We start from the raw sequence: 22,540 nt of genomic DNA on the forward strand, positions 1-22,540 counted from the left end.
GTGCCCGGCCTGCCCAGCCACGCCAGCCCGCGGCTCCGCGGGCCTCGGCCGGGCCCTGACAGCGCGGCCGGGCCCGCCCCGCCGCCGCCCCGCCCCGCCGCCCGGCAGGTGCCGGCACCGAGCCGCCGGAGCCGGGAGCCGGGAGCCGGGAGCGGTGCGTGCGGGGTCGGCCCGGGGAGCGGGGGCGCGGAGGGGGGGAGCGGGGCGGAGGCCCGCAGCCCCCCCCAAGCCCGGCGGGGTGCTGAGGGCTGGGGCACGGGGAGGCTCCGAGCGGGGGGACGCGGGGCGAGCTGGGCGCCGTCTGCCCTTAGGAAGCGGACGGGGGAGACGAGCGGCTAGCTGCTCGGTGCGGGGCCTCGGGCTGCGTGTCCCGGGCACGGGGGGACGCGGGCCGGGAGAGGGGGAGGCAGCCCGCCGGCACCGGCAGCCTGGCAGCGCTCCTTCCCCCGGTCCGCGACGTTGTCCTCAGCGGCCGCCAAATGCCGCAGGGCGCCGGGGAGATGTTACAAAGCTTCGGCTCGGTGCGCTCGGCAGGGCGGGGGTGGGCTGGGACGGAAGGGTCGGCATGTACCGGCGGCCTGGTGCGACGGACACGGGCTGAAATTTAATCGCAGGGAAGGCGAAGTCGTGCGCTGGGGGAGAGAAGGCTTTGCACTGTAAGGCGAGCGCCCAGCCCGAGGTCGTGCCAGCTTGTGGGGAGGGAGGCTGTGAGCTGCCAGCCAAGCACAGCTGCGAGGGGGCCGCTGCGATGGTGCCCAGACGGATCCCCAGAGAGGAGGGAGCCCGGCGTCGGTATAAACGCAGGCGTTTCCAGCCATCCCTGCTCGGCAGAGGAGAGCCGGGGCTGGAGCTGCCCGTTTGGTGATCAGGAATGACGGGCCCATTTTAGAGACCAAACAAGCCCGGTTCCCTTGACAAGCAGGAAGAGAAATGGCAACGACGGTGATGATGGGGATGGTATTATCTGTCAGCACGTTGGCAGCGTGAGCCCTGTGAAGGGAGGAGAGCCCTTGCAGCTAATGGGTAACGTTGTGCAAAGGCACATACCTAGCGGGAGGCTTTAACCATCAGGGCAGTGAGTTCTCGGTTCTGCCTCCCAGGGGGACCAGAGAGGCGAAACTGCGGGAGCTGTTGAGGCGGCGTTCGGTTGCTGTATGGGAAGCACAGGGTGTTGCGATTGCTGCTAAAGGGAGGGATGGGGCCTGGGGAGCGCTCCCCGGCCAGGCCCACGCAGGGAGTGGGAAGGGGCAGGCTGGGATGAGCGCTCTCGTGCTGGCATCCTCCAGATCACCCGCAGGAGTCGTGCTCAAGCTGAAACTTCTCCGAGTACCTGCGAGTGTAGGTGTGTGCCCCTTGGCAGGACTGGAACGGAGACAATCTCCTTGCACCAGGGAGAACCGGTGAGTGTACCAGGGGTTGTCATATTCCAGGTGTCAGGCACAGTGATTTTAACTAGAAATGGTCTAAATTATAAATATAGTTATTTGGATGTAAAATGTGCCAAAAACACTTTGTGAATATGCAGGCTATCTTCCTATTTGTTCCCTTTCAACCAACATGCTTGAAACAGTGCTTTCTTTTCAGCAGGGGCCTTCTGCTTTCTGGAGTGTTTGACTGGAGGTAGGCAGTCGAGGGCTGGGGGGACTCGAGTGAGTATAGTGAATACTATATATATGTAATGTTCACTCGTTTTTAGGAACTAAACAAACTCAGGTCAGTGTGGAAAGTGCAGGCTGAAAACTTCCAAAGGCTTCTCTGTCTAAAGGTTGCAACGATGGCCACATGCCCCTGGAAATCCCTGGAAGCATTTCGCAATGTATCTGTTGTCCCTAGGCGTTGTGTGAGGAGGGAATTGCTGCTTGGAGGTAGGGAGGCAACAGCTTTGGGAACTCGTACGAGGCTGTCTGTGCGGCACGGACTGAGGGCAGAAGGGGGGTGAGGCTGTAACAAGGGTGGGATGATGGAACCGCTGCCCCAGATGTTCCCCTGAGACTGGTGCCAAGCGGAGTGAGCACGCTCAGCCTTCCCTTGCTGCTGTTGTACGGCTGGTGAGGCTCTGGTGGCTGCGTCCACACAGGGCTGCAGTCAGGGAGGTGCTGGGGGTGTGTGTTCGCATGCTGAGTACCGAAAGATCTTGTTACGGATGTATCTGGGACAGTCAACAGAGAGGGAACGTCTCTTCCTGAGCCTCAGCCCTTCCTAAGAAGATGGAAGGCTGTGCGGAGTTTCTTGTTGTGTGCCCTCAACAGGTTCTACGTGGGTCTGTCTGAAATTCAGTTCCTCGGGCACCTGTTCTGACTGGAGCCTGTCTCAGGAGGGAAGGTGTCTCCAGCAGTGCCGTGTTTCAGTTTATGAGCATGTTTTTGAAGCTCACTTTCCTAATCAGCCATGCTTTTCTGCATGTGAAGTCACACAGTGATGCAAAGCATGGTGGCTGCTTTCCTTCGAGATGAAACACGACTGGTGGATGCTCGCTGGGAGTGCAGCTAATGCTCTCCTGCAGCTAAAGGGCGTTCAGCCAGGGGCCAGGCAAGAGCTTGTCCCCAACACCCACACTGTATGTGTTTTGTTGGGTTCTGGGTCCTTGGAGCAGCGTTGTGATCTGCAGAAGTGTTCCCATTGCCGGTATTGCTCACTAACACGGAGAGAGAAGGGCTCCAAGAAACTTTATTATGTAAAAGTTTATCTTTTTTCCTCCTTCAAATTAGAATTTAGAAGATAAACGCTTGCATTTAAAGGATGTGGTTGATGCAGACATCTTCCAGTATGAGTGGTTTTGGAGGGAGATGTGCAGTCTTCTAGTAGCTGCTCAGATCCAAGATCATTTTTTTTGCTCATAGGTAAAGAGAAGAATGAAGTTGGGTCTTCTGCATCTGTCTGTGGTACTGTTGTAAAGCTCTACATTCAATTTCTTGTACTTGCTTTAGTCAGGAGATAATATCTTAGATTGAAAGAAGATAAGTTTTAAAAATTCTTTGAAATAGCAATTTTTGTAGGGCCTACAGCAGGACCGCGTGTTACTTCTGTTGGCATGGGTATTACCACGGGTATGTACCTGGGCATGTACATGTGCTGCATGTATGGTCAGCGCTGTGGTAGCTTTTCTGTGTTCAGCTTTGCACTAAGCTAAGGGTAAGACTGCTGGCTGCCAGGTGAGACTGAGGAGGAAATAGTATTTAAGTAATATGGAGATAAAAATAATCATGAAGACAGCAGGACTGGGTATACTTTCAAGCTTCTAGGCAAGTGTGCTAACTTCTGAGTAAAACGTCAGACAGCACAGGGATGAGAAGCTGTTCTCTCAGACGGGTGAGTGCAGAGCTGCTGAAAACAGGAAGGACGAGGAGCTGGGAAACACCACTTGGATGCTGATGTGCCTCATGGCCCTTAGCAGCAGTCAGTGATGTTCTAAAAGGAACATTGTAAATTATGCAGCATTCTTCCCTTCTGCCCAGTACAGTAAAAGTGATAGTTTGCATTGGGAACTCCAGTTATTCTGCAAATCTTTGGAGATCTGGGTTTGTTTGTTTGGTTGTTTTTTTTTTTTTTTTTTTACTTCCAGGACCTGATTTTGCAGCTGTTACAAAGGCAAAGCATTCTAGGCTGAAATGGAGATTTACTCCGCTAAAGATTTCAGCACAAGGCATGGGAGCGTACCCGTTTGCAAACACAGATGTGTTTCTTTTTTATCTCCAGAAAACACGTGACCTGCAGCTCCTGCCTTGGGACGTGGTGTTCACATCGTTGTTTTCCTGCTGTTTCCAGCACTTGCTATCAGCCTCGCGGCTAGGGAGAAGCAACACGATTTTCCTAGGCAGTGTCAGACCTATGGCTGCTATGCAGAGGATGTATCTCCTTGTCTGATCAGAGGGAAGACAATTAACACAGAAGCCGTAGGAAACCACAATCCATTTTCTCAACAGTACAAAGTCTCAGAGGCAGGGGGAGCACAATTTTTATTTCTGGCACAAGACGCGACGGAAGCTCTTGGCTGCTGTTAAGATTTAGCTTTGGGTTCATTCACTCAGAGGCGTCTTGTGGCTGCAGTCCGAAAGGGGTTGTGTTTGCACCAGTGAAAAAAGGCTGCTGGGGAGCCCAGCGAGCACAGCAGGCCTGCGCTGGTTGCAGCCCCGGGCGGAGGATGGAGGCGGGAGGGGAACTGCTTCACGTGCAGTGCTCCTGCGTGAGGCCCTGCTTCAGTGCAGCTGTGTCTGATCTGAGCTCCCTTAGCAGGCTTGAATTTCACGTGAACAAATACAAGCGATAGCCCCAAAAGATGGCAATGCAATTAGCATCTTAGGACTTGTGAGTAACAACTGTGAGCTGTGCGTATTGAACTTTGTAGCTCTCAAACCTGAGCTGATCAGGGGACAAAGGTATGAGCTGGGGCTTTACATGCGATTTAAGTAATACATGTCTCTGTCACCTATTGTGATTAGCAAAGGAGCTTTGTATTAGTAGCTGTTGTTTCTTTTACCTGTTTTATATACAAGAAAATGGAATAATATCCAGTTCCCTTATAGATTAAGAGAATTTAAGATTATAAAAGGAAGGATTCATGCTGAGATGGTGGTCCCTCTGTCCGGAACCAGACGTTCCCAACTGAGGGTGTCCCCAAGCCTTCTTTGATACCTAGTCTCTGCATTTAGAAAGGAAATCTTCTGTGCCTTGTCCTAACAGGCTGGCTACCTATTAGCGCTTTTTGGAAAAGGTGTTTTTGGAAGGAATGTGTCTAGCTTCCACTGCTGTGGAGAGCTAAGTTAGGGTGTCTGAGCTCCCCCATGGTTTATACCGGCTCTCAGAAAATAAAAAAAAATCTACTCTCAGACCAAAAGGACTTTGCAGCCTGGGATCCTGCAATGCCTGCGTCTTCCCGCTGGGATCTGCGCGGAGGCTTTGCTCTCCCTGGCTGTTGGCTGCGTGTGCAGACACAACGCACCCTCACAGCGTTCCTCACCCGGCGCTTGTGGGCGCCGACATCCCCACGAGGTACCTGCTGCCTGCAAACTCCTGTTCCAGAGGAAGCCCTGACCGACGTCCTTCAGCGACCGAGTCTTTCACCAGGACGAGGTGCGGGGGCTGAGGGGCAGCTACACGTGGGCGCGGGTTGTGTGCGGGACCCTGGGGCAGCCGGCGCGGCAAGGAGGGCTCGGTGCCTCCCCGCTTCTCACCCTGCTTCTCTGAGCCTCAGAGCGCAAAGTAGGGCAGGCCGGAGGCTTCTTTTCCCAATCCGTGTGTTTGAGGCAGAGTTATTTAGTTGAAAAGATACAGCCCCCTCCGTGGTTTGGGAGGAGTAGCTGAGCAGTTTTGTTAAAAATAAGCCCTTATTGCTCAGAAATCCCTCGTGTGTCCTCCCAGAGCCCCACAGCTGGAGAGTAGGTATAATCTTTTAGATTATAGGTGAGTGAATAAGATTGCTGTTCCAGGGAGAATTATTGTAAAACTGGTACAAATTAGGTCACAGGACAAAGTTTGTCACGTGGAAAAAAGAGGCTTCACCATAGCCAGGCCTTGCTGGGGGCTGGCCATGCCGGAGTCTGCGGAGCGGTGTCGCAGGAGGCCCGTCCTGCTCCGCTCTGCCTCCAGCCCTCCCCGGCCCTCGGCTAACGGCAGCCCTCACCTGGACGGCAGTTCCCTGCTGGGAGTTGTTCGTCCAGCCTGTAAGTCTGCTTCGTGCGATGGTCGCAGGGTGCCGGTGCTGCGAGGGCACCGCCAGCCTTGCCTGGCTCAGCCAGGGCTAAATTCGCCTCCCAGGAGCAGAGGGAGGGCGGCTGCTTCTTACGGCAGTACCGTGCGCTTGCAGGGCTTTCGAAAGCCAGGGTTGGTTGATACGTTAATCGATACAGGATCGACTCGTTCACATTGCCAAGACCCAGGACAGCCGCTGTCCGTGTTTTCTCTCCTTCCCTTTTGGGTTGATTTTTTTTTTTGGTTTGTTTTGTTTGGTTTGTTGTTTTTTCAAATGGCCATGACTCAGCCCTTCCCTGCTGCTCTCCGAGTTTCCTGGTTTCTGAATAGGCTATTCTTGGGACAGTAGTTCCTGGCTGATAGCAACAAGGGGAGTGTTGTTTGTGTTAGTTTGTTTATTTATTTATTTATTTCTCCTCTGGCCTGTCTTTAAGCCTTGCTTGCCTCTGATCTTTTCCTTCTCCCCGAATTACAGAATCGTCCTAAAATTGCTGGATGCCACCTGGGGTATGTTCTTGCCCCTGTACCAAAGCAGTGCAGAATCAGGCTGCTCCAGGCCGAGCACCTTGCACAGCTCTACCTTTACTCTAGTGGCAGGGTGATGGCGACACTTCTAAGAGCACGGAGAGTTATCCTGTTACAGCTACGCCTGTTGTAATGCTTTAAAGCCCCCTGTTTTATCCCAGGGGGAGGTGCTGGGCTCTCCAGTGATCTGCCTTTCGAAGGTGAGAGTCACTTCTTAACGCTGTGTCCATACAGCACAGGTAACACGGTGACAAGTAAAGGGAAAATACGAACTGGGATTTAAAAACAAGGAAAAGAAGCTTTCTGATTACTTAATTAGTTATTGCCCTCCCCCCATGAATTGCAGAGGCTGGAAACCTGGAGCACGCTCTGGGATTCCCTTTGAAATGTTTCACATTGCAGTTACACAGCTTCTTGCCACAGAGAATTTTATATTTCTTCTGAAGTTTATTGCTCTGCAGTGGGGGCTGTGGAAAGTCACCTTCCAGGGCGGGCAGTGCTCCCAGGCCAGGCGGCACAGCCGCTGGTCTTGCTACGCAGCTGGGTGGCTGGAAGCGAATGCGGTGCCTAATATTAAGCAATATTTGCTGGCTTGCAACGCGCTCTCTGACAAGACAGTTATACACGAGGGGGGCGTAGCCAGAGCTGTTGTATATTTTGCCTAGAAAATACAGTTGGCTTTTAAAAACAACAGAGGCGCTCTGTTTTCTCAGTCTGTGGTTACCAAGATAAATTTCTTAGACAAAAGTACCAGAGAACTGAGAACACAAGGGCAGTGTTCTTCTTTAGCACCCCTCCACGTTTTTGGATATGCTGTATTGTTGTTAAGCCAACCAAGATAAAAGCGTTTCTGTGCAAGGAGGCTTTGAGAACCTTCACTGCCGGATTAAATTAGCCTTTCTGAGAATAAATTAGTAGTTGGGACGTAGACAGCCCCACTCACTGCAGCTGTAAATTCCACTCGTGCTAGGACCCACTGCAGATGACTTAAATGGTAGGTGTGAACGCTGTGTTTGGGGCACTGCTGTTAACTTGGGATTGGGTTTCTACTCAGTTGTGAGTGCAAACCAGTCCACTGAATTTTTATTTATTTATTCATTTGTAAATAAATAAACTTATGTCTATCCTGTGGGCATCTTAGCGTTATGCACTTGAATTTCCACCTGTCTCATCTCCTGCTGTGAGAGCAGTGACCCAGCCTTGGGACTCCTTTGCTCCTGGGACTGTTTGAAACCCTCTGATCAGCAACGCTTGAAGCCTAAAAGTAACGCGCTGCAGTAATGGCTTGACAGAGAGGCAGAGAAAAAGGGTTTAGAAACGCTTAGAAGAGGGACTCGAGGAAGTGTGCTGCTGAGTATTAGAGACGCCTTGGAATCAGTCGAAATACCTAGATTTTCAGCACAAGGCCTTCTGCTTTCTTTGTCTGCTCTTCTGGGGTTGGTGTGGCTCTTGTCCCACGCGTGCCAAAACTGGGCCGGCGCCTGGAGCCGTGTCCTGGAGAGGCACGAGGACGTCGACTCTCTTCCTCACCCTTGTTTTCCAAGGGGACACAGCCCTGCGCGCCCGCTTGCAGATCTCGCTGAATGTGGCTAGCTGGTTTGTGTCTTGGTCCATGTTCCTCTCAGATCTGCCTGCGTTTAAGCGAGGCGGGCTCACGATGGGGCTCCGCGTGCCCTCGCCATCTCCCCTGCTAGGGCTGCCCTGCGGCGCCTCCGAGCAAGCAGCAGCGGCGAGCAGGGCTGCGGGGAGCAGCTTTTGGCAGGGCCGGAGGCACAGATGTGCAGCAACTCGCTGCGTGCCGTGGTTCGGCAGAGAGCGGAGTTTGGGGTAAGGGGTTATGAGGGAGCTGGCAAGAACTTGGTGCTGCAAACTGAAACCAAAGGCACGGATACTTAGGAGCAGGAATGACTTCTCTGGACTGGGAGCTCAGCGCGGTCTGGCTGGAAGCAGAGGGAGAGACGGGACCCCAGGAGCTGTGCTGGACTCGGGGCGCATCCCCGTGTGCGTGGTCCTTCTTGGTGGCAGGACTCAGAAGAGAGTTTGTGTCTTACGTTGCAGCTGGGGTGAACCCCAAACCCTGCTTATTTGTCGTGGTCTTAAGTAAAATTGGATGGCATAGAGCATTTCTCACGAGTCCTCAGAAAAAAATGCAAGGTGACACTGTACCTGTTAGATTGAGATGTCAGCAGCTTCTCTGGTGCCAAGGCAGGGGTATTTGTGGGGAGAGCAAACGCTAATGTTTTTGGAGGCTGGAGTCGGCCCTATAGCAAGCTGGTGCTGTGCCTTGGCTAAGGAAACATCAGTACTTTGACGTATGTTTTGTACATCTCTTGGAAGGGAAATGGATCTGGAATCACCATCGATGTATTCAGAATTATTTCATTGTGTTGCAGAATCTGCAAGGGAATTCTGAATAGGCTCTCGGGCACTGATTAATTCTGAAACTGAAATGCGGCTACATCTCCACAAAAGTGCTGATCCTGTATGACTTTAATTTCCTCCTCCCTTGGAGCTCGGTGTGTTATTTGATGGAAGTCACACATCTAATCAGCTTGATTCAGCAATGATGTAGCTGTATTATTTGACTTTCTCTCAAAAAATTCTATAGAATGAGGGAGTAATGAACAAATAGTGTGGATAAAGGAATAAAATGTTTTTAATATAGTGCTGGGAAAGGGATCTATAGAAGGCTGGGTTGTACTGTGAGAAGCAGTGGGTAATCACCCTGTATTCATCTTCTCTGTGAGAGGACTAGGAGGCAGGCGCAGAAATGGGCAGGCAGCAGACTATAGCAACTTCCTCGTGACTGTAACACTTCTTTTTCATGGGGGTAACTGAAGAGCAGAGCTTGCCACTGCCGTGTGTGGCCGAGCTCAGCGAACCGGTGGGCTATGAGGAAATCAGGGTGGTCCCCGGAGAAACTCCAGGCTGCCTGATGCTCTGGGAGCGGGAGGGAGGGCAGAGGGCTCGTGCTGCCTTTGCTTGCTTCCTGACTCGTTTCTAAGCATCTGTTACAGGCTGCCGTCAGGGACAAGATACAGAGCTGTGGTTGCTGGTAATGCAAGGAACTGTGGGGCTGCTGCCCCGTCGTCTCTGGGATTTATACTTGCCTTTAAGCTGCTTGAGTGGTTTAAACAAAAGAACAACTAATATTGTGGCACAGTTAAGCTTGGTGCAGTGTTAAAACACTGTAGAATTGGAGTAATCTTGGTTTTATTTGCTCTAGGTTATTGCAGGTTGCGTTATTAACGTACACTAGATAACAAATGGAAGATGTAACACGGTGTTTTTCCACTCAGGGTAAAGATTAGGTAGATGCCCTGGACGCTGGACGACAGCCAGTGATCTCGCTGGGTACTTTCTCATGGGTGTTACCACGCGTGTGTTTGGGCTGTTCGTCACCCGCATTGAAAGTCTCACGGAAAAGCTCTGGTTCTCCAGAGATCTGGCTTGCGGCACCCCCCGTTTCTCATCAGAGTCTTTCGGGAGCAGATTGCTAAGGTGCAGAGGAACACAGGTTTGTCTTTCACATTTCTTTTAATTCACATCTTGTCACCCATGCGAACACCTGGCCTGTTGTAGTCCGTCCTCTCTGGAGACCAGGTCACCAGCTGGAAATGTCTGACACAGAGCGCAGCACCTCTCGAGGGGCAGGTGTTTGCTTCCTAGCGGCCAGTGCCAGCCTGCAGGGCAGCCTCTGCTCGCTGCGTGGGCAGAAAGCTGTTTTGCAGGGGAGGAGTACAGCTGCCCAGGCCCTCCCTGGTGCCCCTACCTGCGTGAGGGCTGGGGCTCAGTGTCATGGTCTGGGACGGCAGCCTTTCCGTGCCGTTAGCTCCTTTGCAGCCCCTCTTGGCTCTTGTCACATGCCGCTGCCGGCGCGGTGAGCTCTGCAGAAGTGTGACGCTTGCTGCAGCTGTGTGCTGCAGCTTGGGAACCTGCAGCAGAGAGCAAGCAGCTGCCCCAGTTTGTTCTTTTCATTTTGGATAGTTTTGCTTTAAATGCTCGGGTTAACCGGGTCCTGGCAATGCTGTTTCTGCAGCCAACAAGCGCTTGGTCAGCCCATCTGGAGGCGAATAGCACTGGAGAGAGTCCCAGAGGCGGCAGCAGCCCTCCTTGCAAGCCCTCCTCCCGCATGTAACCCTTTGGGGCTGTTGCGGATAAACCATCCTTGTCTTAAGCAGGGGGATTTTTTCTCTGCTTTTGCTGAAATCCATACAGAGGAGCTGCATGAAGCTGTAATGTGAATTTCTGGCTGAGAACAGCTGTGCCTGGACTGCATCAGGGAGGTTATCTGATTGTGCTTTGGATATAATACCCTGAGAAATCTTGCTTCGGCCACAGCACCTGGCTTCCAGCGAGGATCCTGCTCGCGGCTGATTTTCCTGCTGGGTTATGGTGGCACGAGGAAGGTCAAACGGCATGTCCCAGGTCCCAAGGTAAAATGACTGCAGTGGGGATGCTCCTCCAGAGCCCGGCGTGCTGCACAGCAGCTTCAGCTGTCTGACACAGCCGGAGCGCTGAGGTGAATAACGTTCTCCTCCAGCAGTCCTTGTTCTGAAGGACTGCCTCTGACCTCCATCTCTGCGCCGAAGGAAGAGCCTGACCCTCCTGGAAGGAGCAGTTTTCTGCAGCTGAAGTCTGACTGCAGAAGCGTGGGACAAAACCGCCTGGCTGTTCCTGCACGGCGGGTTTCCACTCCCTGCCAGGGATGCTGAGGGCGCGTGGCTTGTGCTTGGGGAAACACAGCTGAGTTGCTCGGAGAAAGAGCCAACCTTTCCACTGGTCCTTACGCTGGGCTCCCATCGCGCCGTGCACGCCTGTGTTGTGTAGGCATGCGCCCTCTTGCTGTGTGCCCAGGACCAGGATGCTGAGCTCGTGAGGTGCCGCTGGGGTGTCCGGCGGGGTATAGCAGGGGTACGTGCTGCTTGGTCCAGTACCAGTGCGTGCCCTCCCTGCAGGAGGCTGCAGCACCGTCCGGTGTTATTCCTTCCCTCCTGGCCCCGGGGAGACGATACAAAGGCTGCAGGCAGCAAACGCGCATGGGAAGAGGCAAGGCTGAGGGGGAAGTTTGGCTTGCTGACACAGAAAACATCTTTTCTTGCTCCGCGTAAAAGGCAGGCAGAAGGAAGCACCAGTACTGCTTTCGCGGCGGGGATTTCTGCTGTCTTTCCTCTCGAGGTAAGCGCTGCCGGCTGCGGGGCGCGCGCGGCGCCCTGAGGAGCGGTGGGAGTTGAGCCACGTCCCTGCGAGCTGCGCGTGAGCAGGCGTGCGGGCATGCGCGTGGCGCGGGCAGCGCCCGTGGCTTGCTCTGTGGCACAGGTGTGACAGCGAGCGTGCCGCAGGGGGGGTCCGGGCTGGCCTTTGGGGGTGCCGCTCACAAACGTCGGTGTGCTTGCTGCCAGCAGGTGCGGCTCTGTCCACCTCCGAGCTGGCAGTGCTCCCTTCAGTCTCTGCTCGCGCCCCTAAAGCCCTTTTAAAGGGTAACAGGCTTTCAGTCAAACGGCATTTTGCTAACATCTGACCTGCCTTTTGTGCTCGTACCTAGCAGATTTAACTTCCTTCCTGTTCTCAGTATTTCTCTCCTTTAAGCCCCGAATCAGCAGGTAAATATTTTTTGGCCGAGTGTTCTGGCAGCAGAACCCCTTCAAACCAGGCTGAGCCGAGGCAGCGATCCTGCCTGAGGGAGGTGAGGACCGTGCTGGAAGCCGAGCCGAACCCCAGCTGCGTCTGCGTGTGTCGTTGTCAGTATTTGATTTCAGCAAGGCCTTGGCGTTACACTCTGAAAAGACTTTCAGACCCATTTCTGAAGCAGAAAAAAGCCTGTGGCACGTGGTTAGCTTCCCCGGGGCCAGGAAGATGAGGTGGTATTGGCCACAATGCCGTTCCCTTTTTAAAAGGAGCGAGGCTGGCCTTGGTGAGGGAGCCCAGTTTTTTTCAGAGCTCTTGACTTTGTTTTTGAAGATGTATTTACAAAGCCTGGAAGCTGAAGTTTGTGTCTGATTGATCTACAGTGAAGCTGGAAGTGGTTGCATCCTTTTCTCTAATTTATACATTTAATTGTAGCATGTTTTTTCCTCTTAAAAATATTGGACGTGGTTTTTTATGGAGGAAGAGCTCCATAAATGTGCACTGGCAGCTTTTGAAGTGCCAGCATCACTGAACGTGGTTGAGTACCAGCAAATGCTGCTTCCCGGCTCGGTGGCTGGAGCCACTGCTCCGGTAGGCAAAGCAAAGCTGAATCACCATGGTCTCCAGTCACCAAATGCAGGAGGAGCAAGGACAGCGCAGAGCGTGCTTCTGCTCACGGGGTGGTGCTCGGAAGCAGATCTGAGCTGCTCTGTGAGGCCGGCTCAGAGCTGTGCGGGGCCGGCGCTGCATCAGGACTCGCACATGAGTTACTCGCCGGCGACCTGGTGCTTCCCCCCAGGTTTGTCTCACCCTTGGCGATTCGGGCCGGGAGGAGGCAGCCAGAAGCACACAGGACTGCTGCCTGGGCAGAGCACGGCGTTAACAGACTGAGCCTTTGCCTCTCCAAGCAGCGCAGAAATCAGCCGTAGCTGCCTTCTTCGTGGCGTTACCTGTTGAGCCCGTGGAGCTGGTGGGTGTGCTTTCGTGGCACGTTACCGTACATTTGGCTGGGACCTGCTCTGGCGGCGCAGCTTCACCTCTTCCCTGCTTCCATCCCTAAGCAGCTGGGAGAGCTTTGTGGTACCAGTTTGGGCCGCATCAGTAATGGGGCCTGTGAGCAGTGCTCTGGGGAATCAGTCCCTGGTTAGCGAGAAATCCGGGGCCTGGTTTGTTGAGCACGGGGAGGAGGCAGATTCGGGAGCCTTGTGCTTACAGGTGCGAGGCTGCACGCTGCCCACGGCTCTCTGGCTGCGCTCCCCGCTCTAGGGACGCCTCTGACAGCCCTCTCGCTGTCTGGGAGGTGTCCAGAGACCTGCCACAGCTCAGTTCCTCTTCTTGCCCCAGAGCTGCCTGATGGGGGGCCCTGGGCAGGTCGGGGAGCGCAGAGCAGCCGCGGAGAGGTTGTGTGGGTTGAGGCTGCGGCCGGCGTGGGCCAGGCCCTTTGCCCGTGGGGTTGCGAGGGAGTTGTGCTCTCCTGCTCGTGTCTGCTGCCGCTGTGCCCTGGCAGGGGAGAGGGACAGGGCTACTGGCAGCAGTGGGAATGCAATCTGCTCTCACCTCTTTCCTTTAGCTAAGCCACATCTCCAGCCTAGCCTGCTCACGGGCATCTACGTAGCTGCGGTTTGGTCCTCACGTCCGTGCTGAATGCAAGCCTCCCGTACCGGCCCCAGGCTCTGAGGCAGGAGCAGAGGAGCAGGAGTGACCCGGTGCAGCCCCACGGCAGCGCCGCAGGGCGGACGGAGCTCGCTGGAGCAGCTTGGCCAGCCACAGCTCGCTGCCCCGACTGTGCTGCAGCAGGCGGCTTGCTCCAGGGAGCGTGCCAGCGCAGGAGGTGCTCGCTGCTGCCACAGCTGAGCGTGGCTTTGGGTCGCCGCAGTGGCCGTTCGAGACGTGAGGGACACAATGGGCTTGCACTGGAAACACAGCCCAGAAATACCCTGCGAGCGCTCGGTGTGCTCAGCCTAGCAAAACAACGTCTGAGTCATGATATGATGGCTGCTCGCAGAGAGCAGGGAGCGAAGGAAAGCTGCTCAGGCTGAAGAACAGATGGGTGTAATCTGGCTACAAATAAACCCAGGCTAGAAGCTGTAAGGTTTTCATCCCACTGCTTTGATGGATAGCTTTTTTTTTCCTACCTCTCAGAGCAGCAGGGGTTGGAGTGGGCTTCCCGCAGGAACAGCAGGAGCAGCGTGACCAACGCATCGCTGGCAGATTTGGTGGTGTCCCCAGAGAGGGAAGGAGGGGTGGGCTGATCCAGCTGACCCAGCGGGTCCCGCTGCCCTCTGATCCTGGCTCCGCTCGGCTGGATGTGCCGCCAGCCCACGCCTGCCCTTTGCTTGTCTTTACCAGGAGCTGTGTTCCCAGTGATCGCGCGGTGGCCTGATCTTCTGTAGGTAGGTTAAAGCAGAGGAGCCAGTAAAAGCTGTACTCTGTTCTTCCAGTTTAGAAGAACTAACCTGCATTTCCTAGCCAGAAATATAATCTCTTCTGTCCACCCCCATCCTTTTGCTGGTAACCAGCTCCTGTTGAGTCTTATGATCATGAGACGGGGCCTTGCTCCCAAGGGACCTGCACCAGACATTCGTGATTCCATCAGATCTTAAGCTTAAGTCCTGGTAAACTTAGGTTAAATAATTCGTAATTTTTATTTCCCCTGGGTGTTCAGCTGATTTATGAATGTGGCTATTCCAGTAAGCTCTAGTGTGGATGCAGTGTGTGGGGGAATGGTTATTCCCACGTGAGAAGAGCTAATTCGGTCTAGGCTGCTTTCATGGCATAGCTGGCACTGGTGTTGCAGCTGTAATAAACCGGCGTGGTTAAAGTGGGGCAGCTTTGTGGTCCTCACCACTCCCCTACACCCCACTGAGAGCAGGTTGGTTTCAGGGAGCTCAGCCTTTAATCTGTTCCTGCAGAGGCATTCACACACTGAAGGCTGCCGGGGCAGGACAGGTCAGGGAGCGTGTAATCCTTCGCCGACGTGGCCCAGCGCGCTGTGCAGGTGCGGTCACGCTCATCCCAAAGGCAGGCTGCTGACCCAGGGCAGGGGGAAGGGCGCACCAGGCTGTGAGCTGCCACCAGCTCCAAGTCTGGCCGTCTGCGGTGGTGCCACAGGCAGAGGAAGTTTTCTCTTCTGCAAGGCAGCTTGATCCGCAGAGCAGAGGGAGCGAAGTAAGTCAGCTTCACCGAAAGCTAGTGGCTGAAACCAGAAATGGCCTCCAGCAAGAGTCCTTTTTACATGATTCTGGAGATCATGCAAGGTTCTGCCACGGTTTTGATGGGCTCTTTCACAGCTGGATCTTCCCAGCTCACTCGTTAACCTGCTTCAGCACAAGGCGCTCTCCCGGCAGGGCACGTGCCGGGTGCTGCTCAGGGAAGCACGGCTGCCTTGCAGGGATGCTGCTCCGGAGAGCAGGGCTCCTTGCACCACTGCCGTGGGCGCACAAGGGGAGGGTCTGTGCGCTTGCTTCTGGCCCCACTGCTTTTGAGAGCGGGCAAGGGTCTGTGCCAGCGCTGCGAGTGATGCTCTCAGCGCTGACCTGGCGCAGAGGGGAGCCCTCACGCCCTCCAGCCCCACACGACGCTCGCTAGTGGAAATGGGCTGCAGTAGGTTTTGTGCTTCTCACGTTAAGATAAAAGAAAGCACGGGAGAAACAGCTTCTGAGAAGCTTAAAAGAAGCAGGCTTTCCTTTCCTCCAGGGAAGGGCGCACAGCCAATGTCTTGCTCTTTATGGAGCTCTTTTAATAAGCAGAATATTGCATTAAGAGTGACGGAGCCTGCTAACTACGAGCAGAACCGCTCCGCAGCCCATGCACGTCCTTCCTTCCTCCCAGCGCTCGTGGGGCTCTGCGGGCTGCTGGCCATCGCCCTCGCGGTTATCTGCGGCCTGGAGCCGCGGCAGGACGCTGGGGAGGGACCGCTTCGTTCGGCCGGACCCCTGGCAGAGCCCGTTGTCCTCCTGCTGCTCTGTAAGGGGTGGAGGGGCGGGACGGGGAATCTCGGCTCTCAAACGAGGAAGGGGTTCTGGGCGCACGAGGGTCTCGGCAGCGCAGCTCTTAGGATGAGCTTGTTTGACCTTGTGTGCCGAGCTGTCTGGCGGCAGCCCTCCCTGCTCAGCCACCTGCCCTGCTTCAGGCCTGGGCTGCACCCTCGCTACCCGCAGCCCGCTTGCGGCTGGTGGCTCAGTCCCTGGCCCATTGATCAAGGAACAGCGTCCCACGTGCTGAAATAAGCCTGGCTTGCCCTTTCTGCTGAGGCTCCAGAGCACCCTCCAGGACTCAGCAGTGCTGGAGTCAGCCTTGCAGCTCTGGGGTGGTTCCTGCTTTGGGTGCAGCTCCTGTCCTCCGGGGCTCCGTGTCTCCACCACGCTCCTGCTGGGAGCTCAGCTGGCCTGCCCGCGGACGTGGAGAGATGTCAGCAACAGTGACTGCTGCATAAAGGTAGATTCAATGCTTACCTGGCGGTCTAATCTTTGTTCCCACAAACTAGTAAACAAACACGAGTGTCCCGTGCTCCGAGGGGGATGTGCAGCAGCTCCTGGTGCAGGAGGCAGCTGGGCAGAGCCGAGGTGTCCGCGATGCTTCTGAGGGGAGCTTCCAGGGGCCACCCGCAGCACGTGGGGGGCTTGCCACCTTGGGCTCGTTGCCTCCTGTGGTTTCTTGCCAGCTGGGAGAGAAAGGCTGGGGCACGCTGAAAGATGTGTTACGGGGAGGCAGCATCTGAGCAGAAATGGGAGAAGCTCGTACACAGCTGGCTTGTGAGGCCGAGGAACTCGGGGACGCCCCGGCTGTGCTGGGTTCATCCAGGAACCCTGTCCGGCGTGGGGACAGGCAGCTCCTGGCACGCAGCGTGGCTTGGTTGGCTGCTTTTGGAAGAATAAGCCCTCTTTTTCTTTACATCCCCAGTGAAGCTAAAAGGAACATGGCCCAGTTTGTGGCTTTGTAGGTCACTGAAGGAGAAGGAGGGCTCTGCAGTGCTCTGTGCGTTGGGCACAGGTGCTTTCCTCAGCCTGGGACTGCTGTGTGCTGCAGCGGCTCTGCTGAGAGCATGACACGGGCTGTATCCCTGTCCTCTGGCTTTTAAGGAAGAAAATCAAGAGGAAATGCAGTAGGCTCACCCACCCAGCTGCCCCAGTATTGTGCTTCCGGTCTGTGTGTCTGCATCTTAAGAACGGTGGGGAGTAAATACTGGCATCAGGGGAGACCCGATGGCTCTCCTGGGCTCTGCTCAGCTCTGGGGTGTGTCAGCACGCTTCTCCATCGGTCACAGTGCTGACGGGGCTCCTCCGCAGGCTTGTGGCCTGCTCTGTGAGACAGGGCTGCCTTGGGGCAGGAGCAGCGCCGTGCCTGCTGTGGTGCCCTGGAGCCGAGCAGTTATCCGGTGTGCGGGATCAGCACTGGCACTGGAGGGAGCCCGGCTGCCTCCTCCTGAAGCAGGGACCCGGCGGCTGCTGCCCAGCTCAGCACCGTCGCCCTGAGCTCTGTGGGGCTGTGGCAGCTTTCTGCAGCCTGGTTATTGCCTGGGTGCATTTTTTTCCTGCTCAGCTGTGGGCTGCTGGAGTGGGGGCTGCTGAGAAAGCCCCGTCCTTGCAGCACGCTGAGCTGGCCAGCAGGAGAGCAGCAGACTAAGGGACACTGGACAAGCACAGTCACATTTGCTCCTGGTCTGCCAGGGACAGGAGGAGGATTTGGCTCGTCCGAGAGGAGCTCCTAGCGCTGCCTCCCGGGCACTGACAGCAATGTCACTGCGTCCCCGGGCCTGATGGCAGCCTTCCCAAGCACGGAGCGAGCAGCCTCTCACTTGTATTTCCCAATTTAGGCACGTCCTACCAGACGTAACCGAGCCAGAGTAAACAGGAAAATCGCGTTGCTTGATGTCATCGCACTTCCTTGGAGTGCCGGAGCTGCTGGAGCTCTTCCCTGGCAGCCCCCCCTTGGCCGGCTGGGACGCGGCCAAAGGCGCAATGACAACGCCAGCACTGTGGCCTGGGGAGCCGCGGCTGCGTAACCCCACATCTGCAATGCCCGGCCCCCTGCCGGGGGGTTCTGCCTTCCCGGAGGGGCCTTTGGGGCTGCAGCCCCCTGCCTCACTTCTTGCTTTTCCTTCCAGCTGTACTGGAAGGATCTGGCAAGGCTGCAAGGCGGCTTTCGGGGGGACCACTGCAAGGTGGTGCAGCCCCCCCCCAGGCACCGCAGGGTCTTTGGGGTCCTGCCCAGCTTACGGGGCGAGAAATACCCCAGGGTGTGTCTCAGCTCCTGCAGCAGCGGCTTTGCCATGGGCCGAGCCAGATCAGGAGCTCCCTGCTGCCGAGCGGGAGCACACACGAGGCAGTTCCTGACGGGAGCCGCTCGCCCACATCTGCACCGGGCAGGGGGAGCGGGGCATGGCTGCGCTGTCATGATGGCTCCTCAGCATCACTGTGACTTGCTCCCTGTCTCCTTCCATGCAGGTTTGGGAGGGTAAGACAGCTTCTGAAGCACGCTGCTGAGAATTTGTCTTCGCCATCGAGACCTCTGAGCTCCTTGCGGCAAGGAAGAGGACAGGTAAGCCTGCCAGCCATCGGTCTTGTCCCACGCCACGGTGATATTTAGGGGTGCTCTCTGTGGGTCTGCTCCTCTGCCCCAGTTTGTGCTTCAGGCTCAGGGGGTGCAGCTTTGCACGGGGCTCTGCCGGGGGGCTTTGGAAGCTGTGGGCAGCTCCTCCCTGCCTGTGGTCCTGGAGCACAGGGCAGGGCAGCTTCCAGCACGCCGCTGCCCAGGGCAGGCAGGCAGGCGGTGCTGCTGGGAGCAGCACCCAGGGGCTGATGTCGCAGTGGGCAGTACAGGGGAAGCCCGCGGAGCCAGCAGCAGGCATTTGCCTTTGCTGCCTGGGTCAAAGCCTGTCCAGCCTCACGGCCAAGGCTTTGTGGCTTTGTGTTTCCCCTTGGTGGGGCTGAGGCCGATGCCGCAGTGGTACCAGCCCCAGCCCCCAGTCAGCAGCCACCTCCTCCCAGCGGGCATCTCCGCTCACCGCGTCTTTCCTTGCAGGGCAGCCCTGAGCCATGTCCAACGACCCTCCGCCACCCTACCCGGGCGGCCCCTCAGCACCGCTGATAGAGGAGAAGCACGGCCCACCCCCTGCCACAGGTACCGCGGGGTCCCCGCTGCTCCGGGGTGTCGGGGGGGTCTCTGCTGAGTGGGCAGGAGCAGAGGGAGCGCAGCTTCCCCGGGAGCGGCTCGGTCATGGCCCCTTCTCTCTGCACTGCCCTTGGTGTGCAGGCACCGGGGTGTCTGGCGCGATGCCCTGCTCTGTGTCACCACATCGCCCTCCAGGGAGGCAGGAGGTCCCAGGAGCAATGACAAGAGCAGAAAGCACCCCCCTGCTTTGCTTGCTCGCTCTGGGGGAAATTTGGGCTTCTTGTGGCCCAGAGGACGAGGCTCTAGCCTCGCTCAGCACAGCCCCACAGGCCTCCTGCTGTGTCCTGGGGGAATTGCCCACTGGGCACAGAGGCAGTTCCTTCCCCATGCTTGTCACAGCCCCTTCCCATTTGCTCTGTCCCTCCTCACCTCTCCCCTGCAGTTCCCCCCCCCCCCCCCCCCCTTCCCATGCCACAGCCCCTGTCCCTGCAGAGGCCACCCCTCGCCTCAGACCACCCAGCCGAGCCCCCACCTCCCCATTCCCCTCTGCTGCCTCCCGTGACTCCGTGTTTCCTTCCAGATGGCGTCTCCCCAGCCGTGGGACAGCCCCAGGGGGTTCCCATCCCCCCTCCTGAATTTGGGCCCCCTCCCTATGAGCCTCCGCAGCCGGGGTTCGTGCCCCCGCACATGCCCACCGACAGCTCCGGGCCCTACGTGCCACCTGGTGAGTGCCGCGAGGAGCTGTGGCTGCAGGGGGTGGTGACGGGTGGGGGTCCCGGGTGGGGGTCCTGGGGGTGCCTCAGGGAGGGGAGGCCGTGACCGGGTGCTGGGGCTGCCTTTAGGGGCATGCAGCGGGTCTTTAGGGCAGGCTGGGGGCACGGAGCAGGGGAGCCTGCAGCAGGGCAGCCCCCAGACACATAACCAAGGGCGCGCTGCGGGAGCAGGGTGCAGTGCCCTGGGGACGTGGCCTCTCCTGCCTCCCGCAGCCGTTCATCTGTGCCCGTTTCTCCTTCCCAGCAGGTTACTACCCACCGCCAGGCCCTCACCCTCCCATGGGCTACTACCCTGCTCCGGGCCACTACCCATCGCCTGGCGGCCACACGGCAACGGTGCTCGTCCCTTCGGGGGCTGCCACCACAGTGACCGTGCTGCAGGGAGAGATCTTCCAGGGTGCCCCTGTGCAGACGGTGTGTCCCCACTGCCAGCAAGCCATCACCACCAAGATCTCCTATGAGATCGGGCTCATGAGCTTCCTTCTTGGCTTCTTCTGCTGCTTCGTGGGGTAGGTGCTGTGGGCAGGGCTGGGGCCTCCCCACCACCGGCAGCCAGGCGGTGATGGTGTTTGCTCTGCCCCGGTCCTGGTGGCCTTGATGCCAGCGGCTTTGGCCGTGCTGTTGGACGCAGTGGGGGCCTCAGCTCTGAATCATTACTGGGGCCGCACAGGGAGATTCCTGGGGGTGGCAGTGCCTGGAGCCCTCAGCTCCTGCCAGGGAAGGGCAAGGTGCCATGGGGGGGGGCTGGCCCTGCGGGCCCCCAGCAGCAGGTACCAGTCTTGTGCACACATCTGGCCCCAGAGTGACAGCCCCCCCCCCCCCCCCCCCCGCGGGCCCTTCCTGCTTTCCCTCCCGCGCCCGCAGCTGTGCCCAGGGCGTGAGCTCACCGCACTCCGCATCTCCCTGTGCTCCAGGTGTGACCTCTGCTGCTGCCTCATCCCCTGCCTGTTCGATGACTTCAAGGATGTGACCCACACGTGTCCCAACTGCAAGGCCTATATCTACACGTACAAGCGCATGTGCTAACGGCACCCCGGGAGCCCGAGCCACTGGAATGACACCGGCCCCTCTCCCACTGCCGTCCTAGTCTACGCGTGTGCAACACTCCTTCGCTTAACCCGCTGGTGGTGTGTATGTGCATATCCCTGCCTCCCTCCTGCCCCGAGCTGTGACCACCTTCCCCGAGCTCCGGTCCGTGCTGTGAATGTTGGATTGGGGATGCTGGTGTGGGTGCACAGGGGACGGGGGGGGGGGGGGGGGGCTGAGGACCCAGCTGCTGTGCACGGGGCTCCCTCCGGCAGCTGCCTGGCAGCACGCAGGAGCGGGACGTGGTTCTGCACCCCATATGCTCCTGGGCATCAGCAGGGCCCCCTCGCGCCTGGAGCAAGCTGGGGGCAAGTAGGAGCTGAGGGAGGCACCCACCCCTCAGCGGGGGTGCTTAGACATGGTGCCCCGGCCGGGAGCTGCTGCAGGCAGGGGGCACGCACTAACCTGGGGGGGACAGGGGGGCCCAAGCAGCCAACGGAGCACGCAGTGGAGGATGCAGTCACCTGGCTCAGCTGCAGCCCTTTTAGGAACAGGCCTGGTGGAGGCTTGGCCTTGAGGAGACAGGGGGTCGGTGTCAGGTTCTGGCGTGGCTCAAGGCCCTCTCCTGCCAGGTCAGTGTGCAGCCCACAGGCAACACTTCCCAAGGAGCACGCAGAGCTGCCTCCAAGGCGTGTGTGTGGGGGGACAGGGTGGCTGCCTTGCCCTGGGGCTGCAGCACCGCACCCTTCGTCAGCCCACCCGTCCTGCCAGAGCCCCCCCACAGCCGCTCCAGCTGCATGCGCCTCCTGCCAGCCCTGCTGTGGATGCTTTGGGGAAGGAAAGCCCCCGGCTGCTCCTCACCCACCTGGCAAGCCGTTAGCAGAAGTGCATCCAGCATGTTGCTACCTGCCCCCAGCGCTGTAGAGTAGGGGAGTTTGTTACCTGGCTCCCAGCTCTGGAGCAGACCCGCTGCAGCGGAGCTGCATCCTCACCCCGAGCCCAGCAGGGTCTGGGGGGGGGCACCCCTGTGGCATTCCTCGTTGCATGTGGGTGTAGGGGTTTACTTTTAGCTCACGTCACATGGGGCAGAAGGATGGGGGCAAGCAGGCAGCAACACAAGCTGCCAGCAGCACTGTGACAGACAATGGCAAGAGGCCCTGGGAGGCATTTTCAGTCCCTCTGTGGCCACACCTGGCCCCCCTTCCCCCAGCCCCTGCAGGTGGAGCGCACAGCACCCCCAGGTAAGCAGGGGAGGCTTCTCAGTAAGCAGGTCTGCAAACACAGCCTGGCCTGCGCAGGCAGCTGCTGTTTGCTCAGAGGTGGAACTGTGGCACTTGTCCCAGTGTTTGTATGTAAATAAACATCAGACCCTGAGATCAGCATATGTCTTTTCTTTCCCCCCCACTCCCAAATGCGCAGATCTACCCCAAGGAAGCTGAGAAGGGATTGTGTAAGTGTGTGTGTGGGGAGGGGCAGCATGAACCACAGGAAGGAGAGCAGCAGCATCCCACCCAGCCCACGGTGTTAGGGTGGGAGGTAACAGCCCCACGCTGCAGCCCAGGCCCCCCGCTCCTGTCCACGCAGCCAACAAGGAAGGGGGCAACAGGGGCAGTGCTGGAGGAAGGCAGAGCAGCACCAGCAGCCCTTGGTGCAGCCCAGCACAGCTCTGGGACACAGAGGGCACAGAAGCAGCCCTGTGACACAGGGCACCTGCCTCGAGGGAAGCATTTCCTCCCATCAGAGAGGACAAGGAGGGGTGACCAGGAGGCTCCTCCCAAGGGGAAAGG

General features: G+C 57.4%; 1 protein-coding gene across 10 annotated transcripts; it reads left to right on the forward strand.

Moving 5' to 3' along the window:
- Nucleotides 1–21: 21 nt before the first annotated feature.
- Nucleotides 22–22,127, forward strand: CDIP1 (cell death inducing p53 target 1). 10 transcript variants are annotated; one of them, XM_083800896.1, is made up of 6 exons: nucleotides 22–154; nucleotides 18,288–18,381; nucleotides 18,865–18,963; nucleotides 19,535–19,678; nucleotides 19,972–20,236; nucleotides 20,642–22,127. In XM_083800896.1, exons 3-6 carry the CDS (start codon nucleotides 18,879–18,881, stop codon nucleotides 20,751–20,753), a joined length of 606 nt encoding a protein of 201 aa, XP_083657022.1. In that variant the 5' UTR covers nucleotides 22–154; nucleotides 18,288–18,381; nucleotides 18,865–18,878; the 3' UTR covers nucleotides 20,754–22,127. The 10 variants fall into 10 exon arrangements, with proteins under 10 accessions (XP_083657022.1, XP_083657023.1, XP_083657030.1 ...); XM_083800897.1 differs by having other exon boundaries at nucleotides 19,975–20,236; XM_083800904.1 differs by lacking the exon at nucleotides 22–154 and adding an exon at nucleotides 570–1,023.
- The last annotated feature ends 413 nt before the right edge of the window (nucleotides 22,128–22,540 follow it).

Source organism: Anser anser, assembly GCF_964211835.1.
Source record: "Anser anser genome assembly, chromosome: 15".
NCBI classification, from domain to species: Eukaryota; Metazoa; Chordata; class Aves; order Anseriformes; family Anatidae; genus Anser; species Anser anser.

Bases quoted from the DNA above. Each gene is read 5' to 3' on its own strand.
- CDIP1 (XM_083800896.1), top strand. From the start codon at position 18,879: ATGTCCAACGACCCTCCGCCACCCTACCCGGGCGGCCCCTCAGCACCG. The intron at 18,964-19,534 runs GTACCGCGGGGT...GTTTCCTTCCAG, and splicing joins CGGCCCACCCCCTGCCACAG to ATGGCGTCTCCCCAGCCGTG. The intron at 20,237-20,641 runs GTAGGTGCTGTG...CCTGTGCTCCAG, and splicing joins TTCTTCTGCTGCTTCGTGGG to GTGTGACCTCTGCTGCTGCC.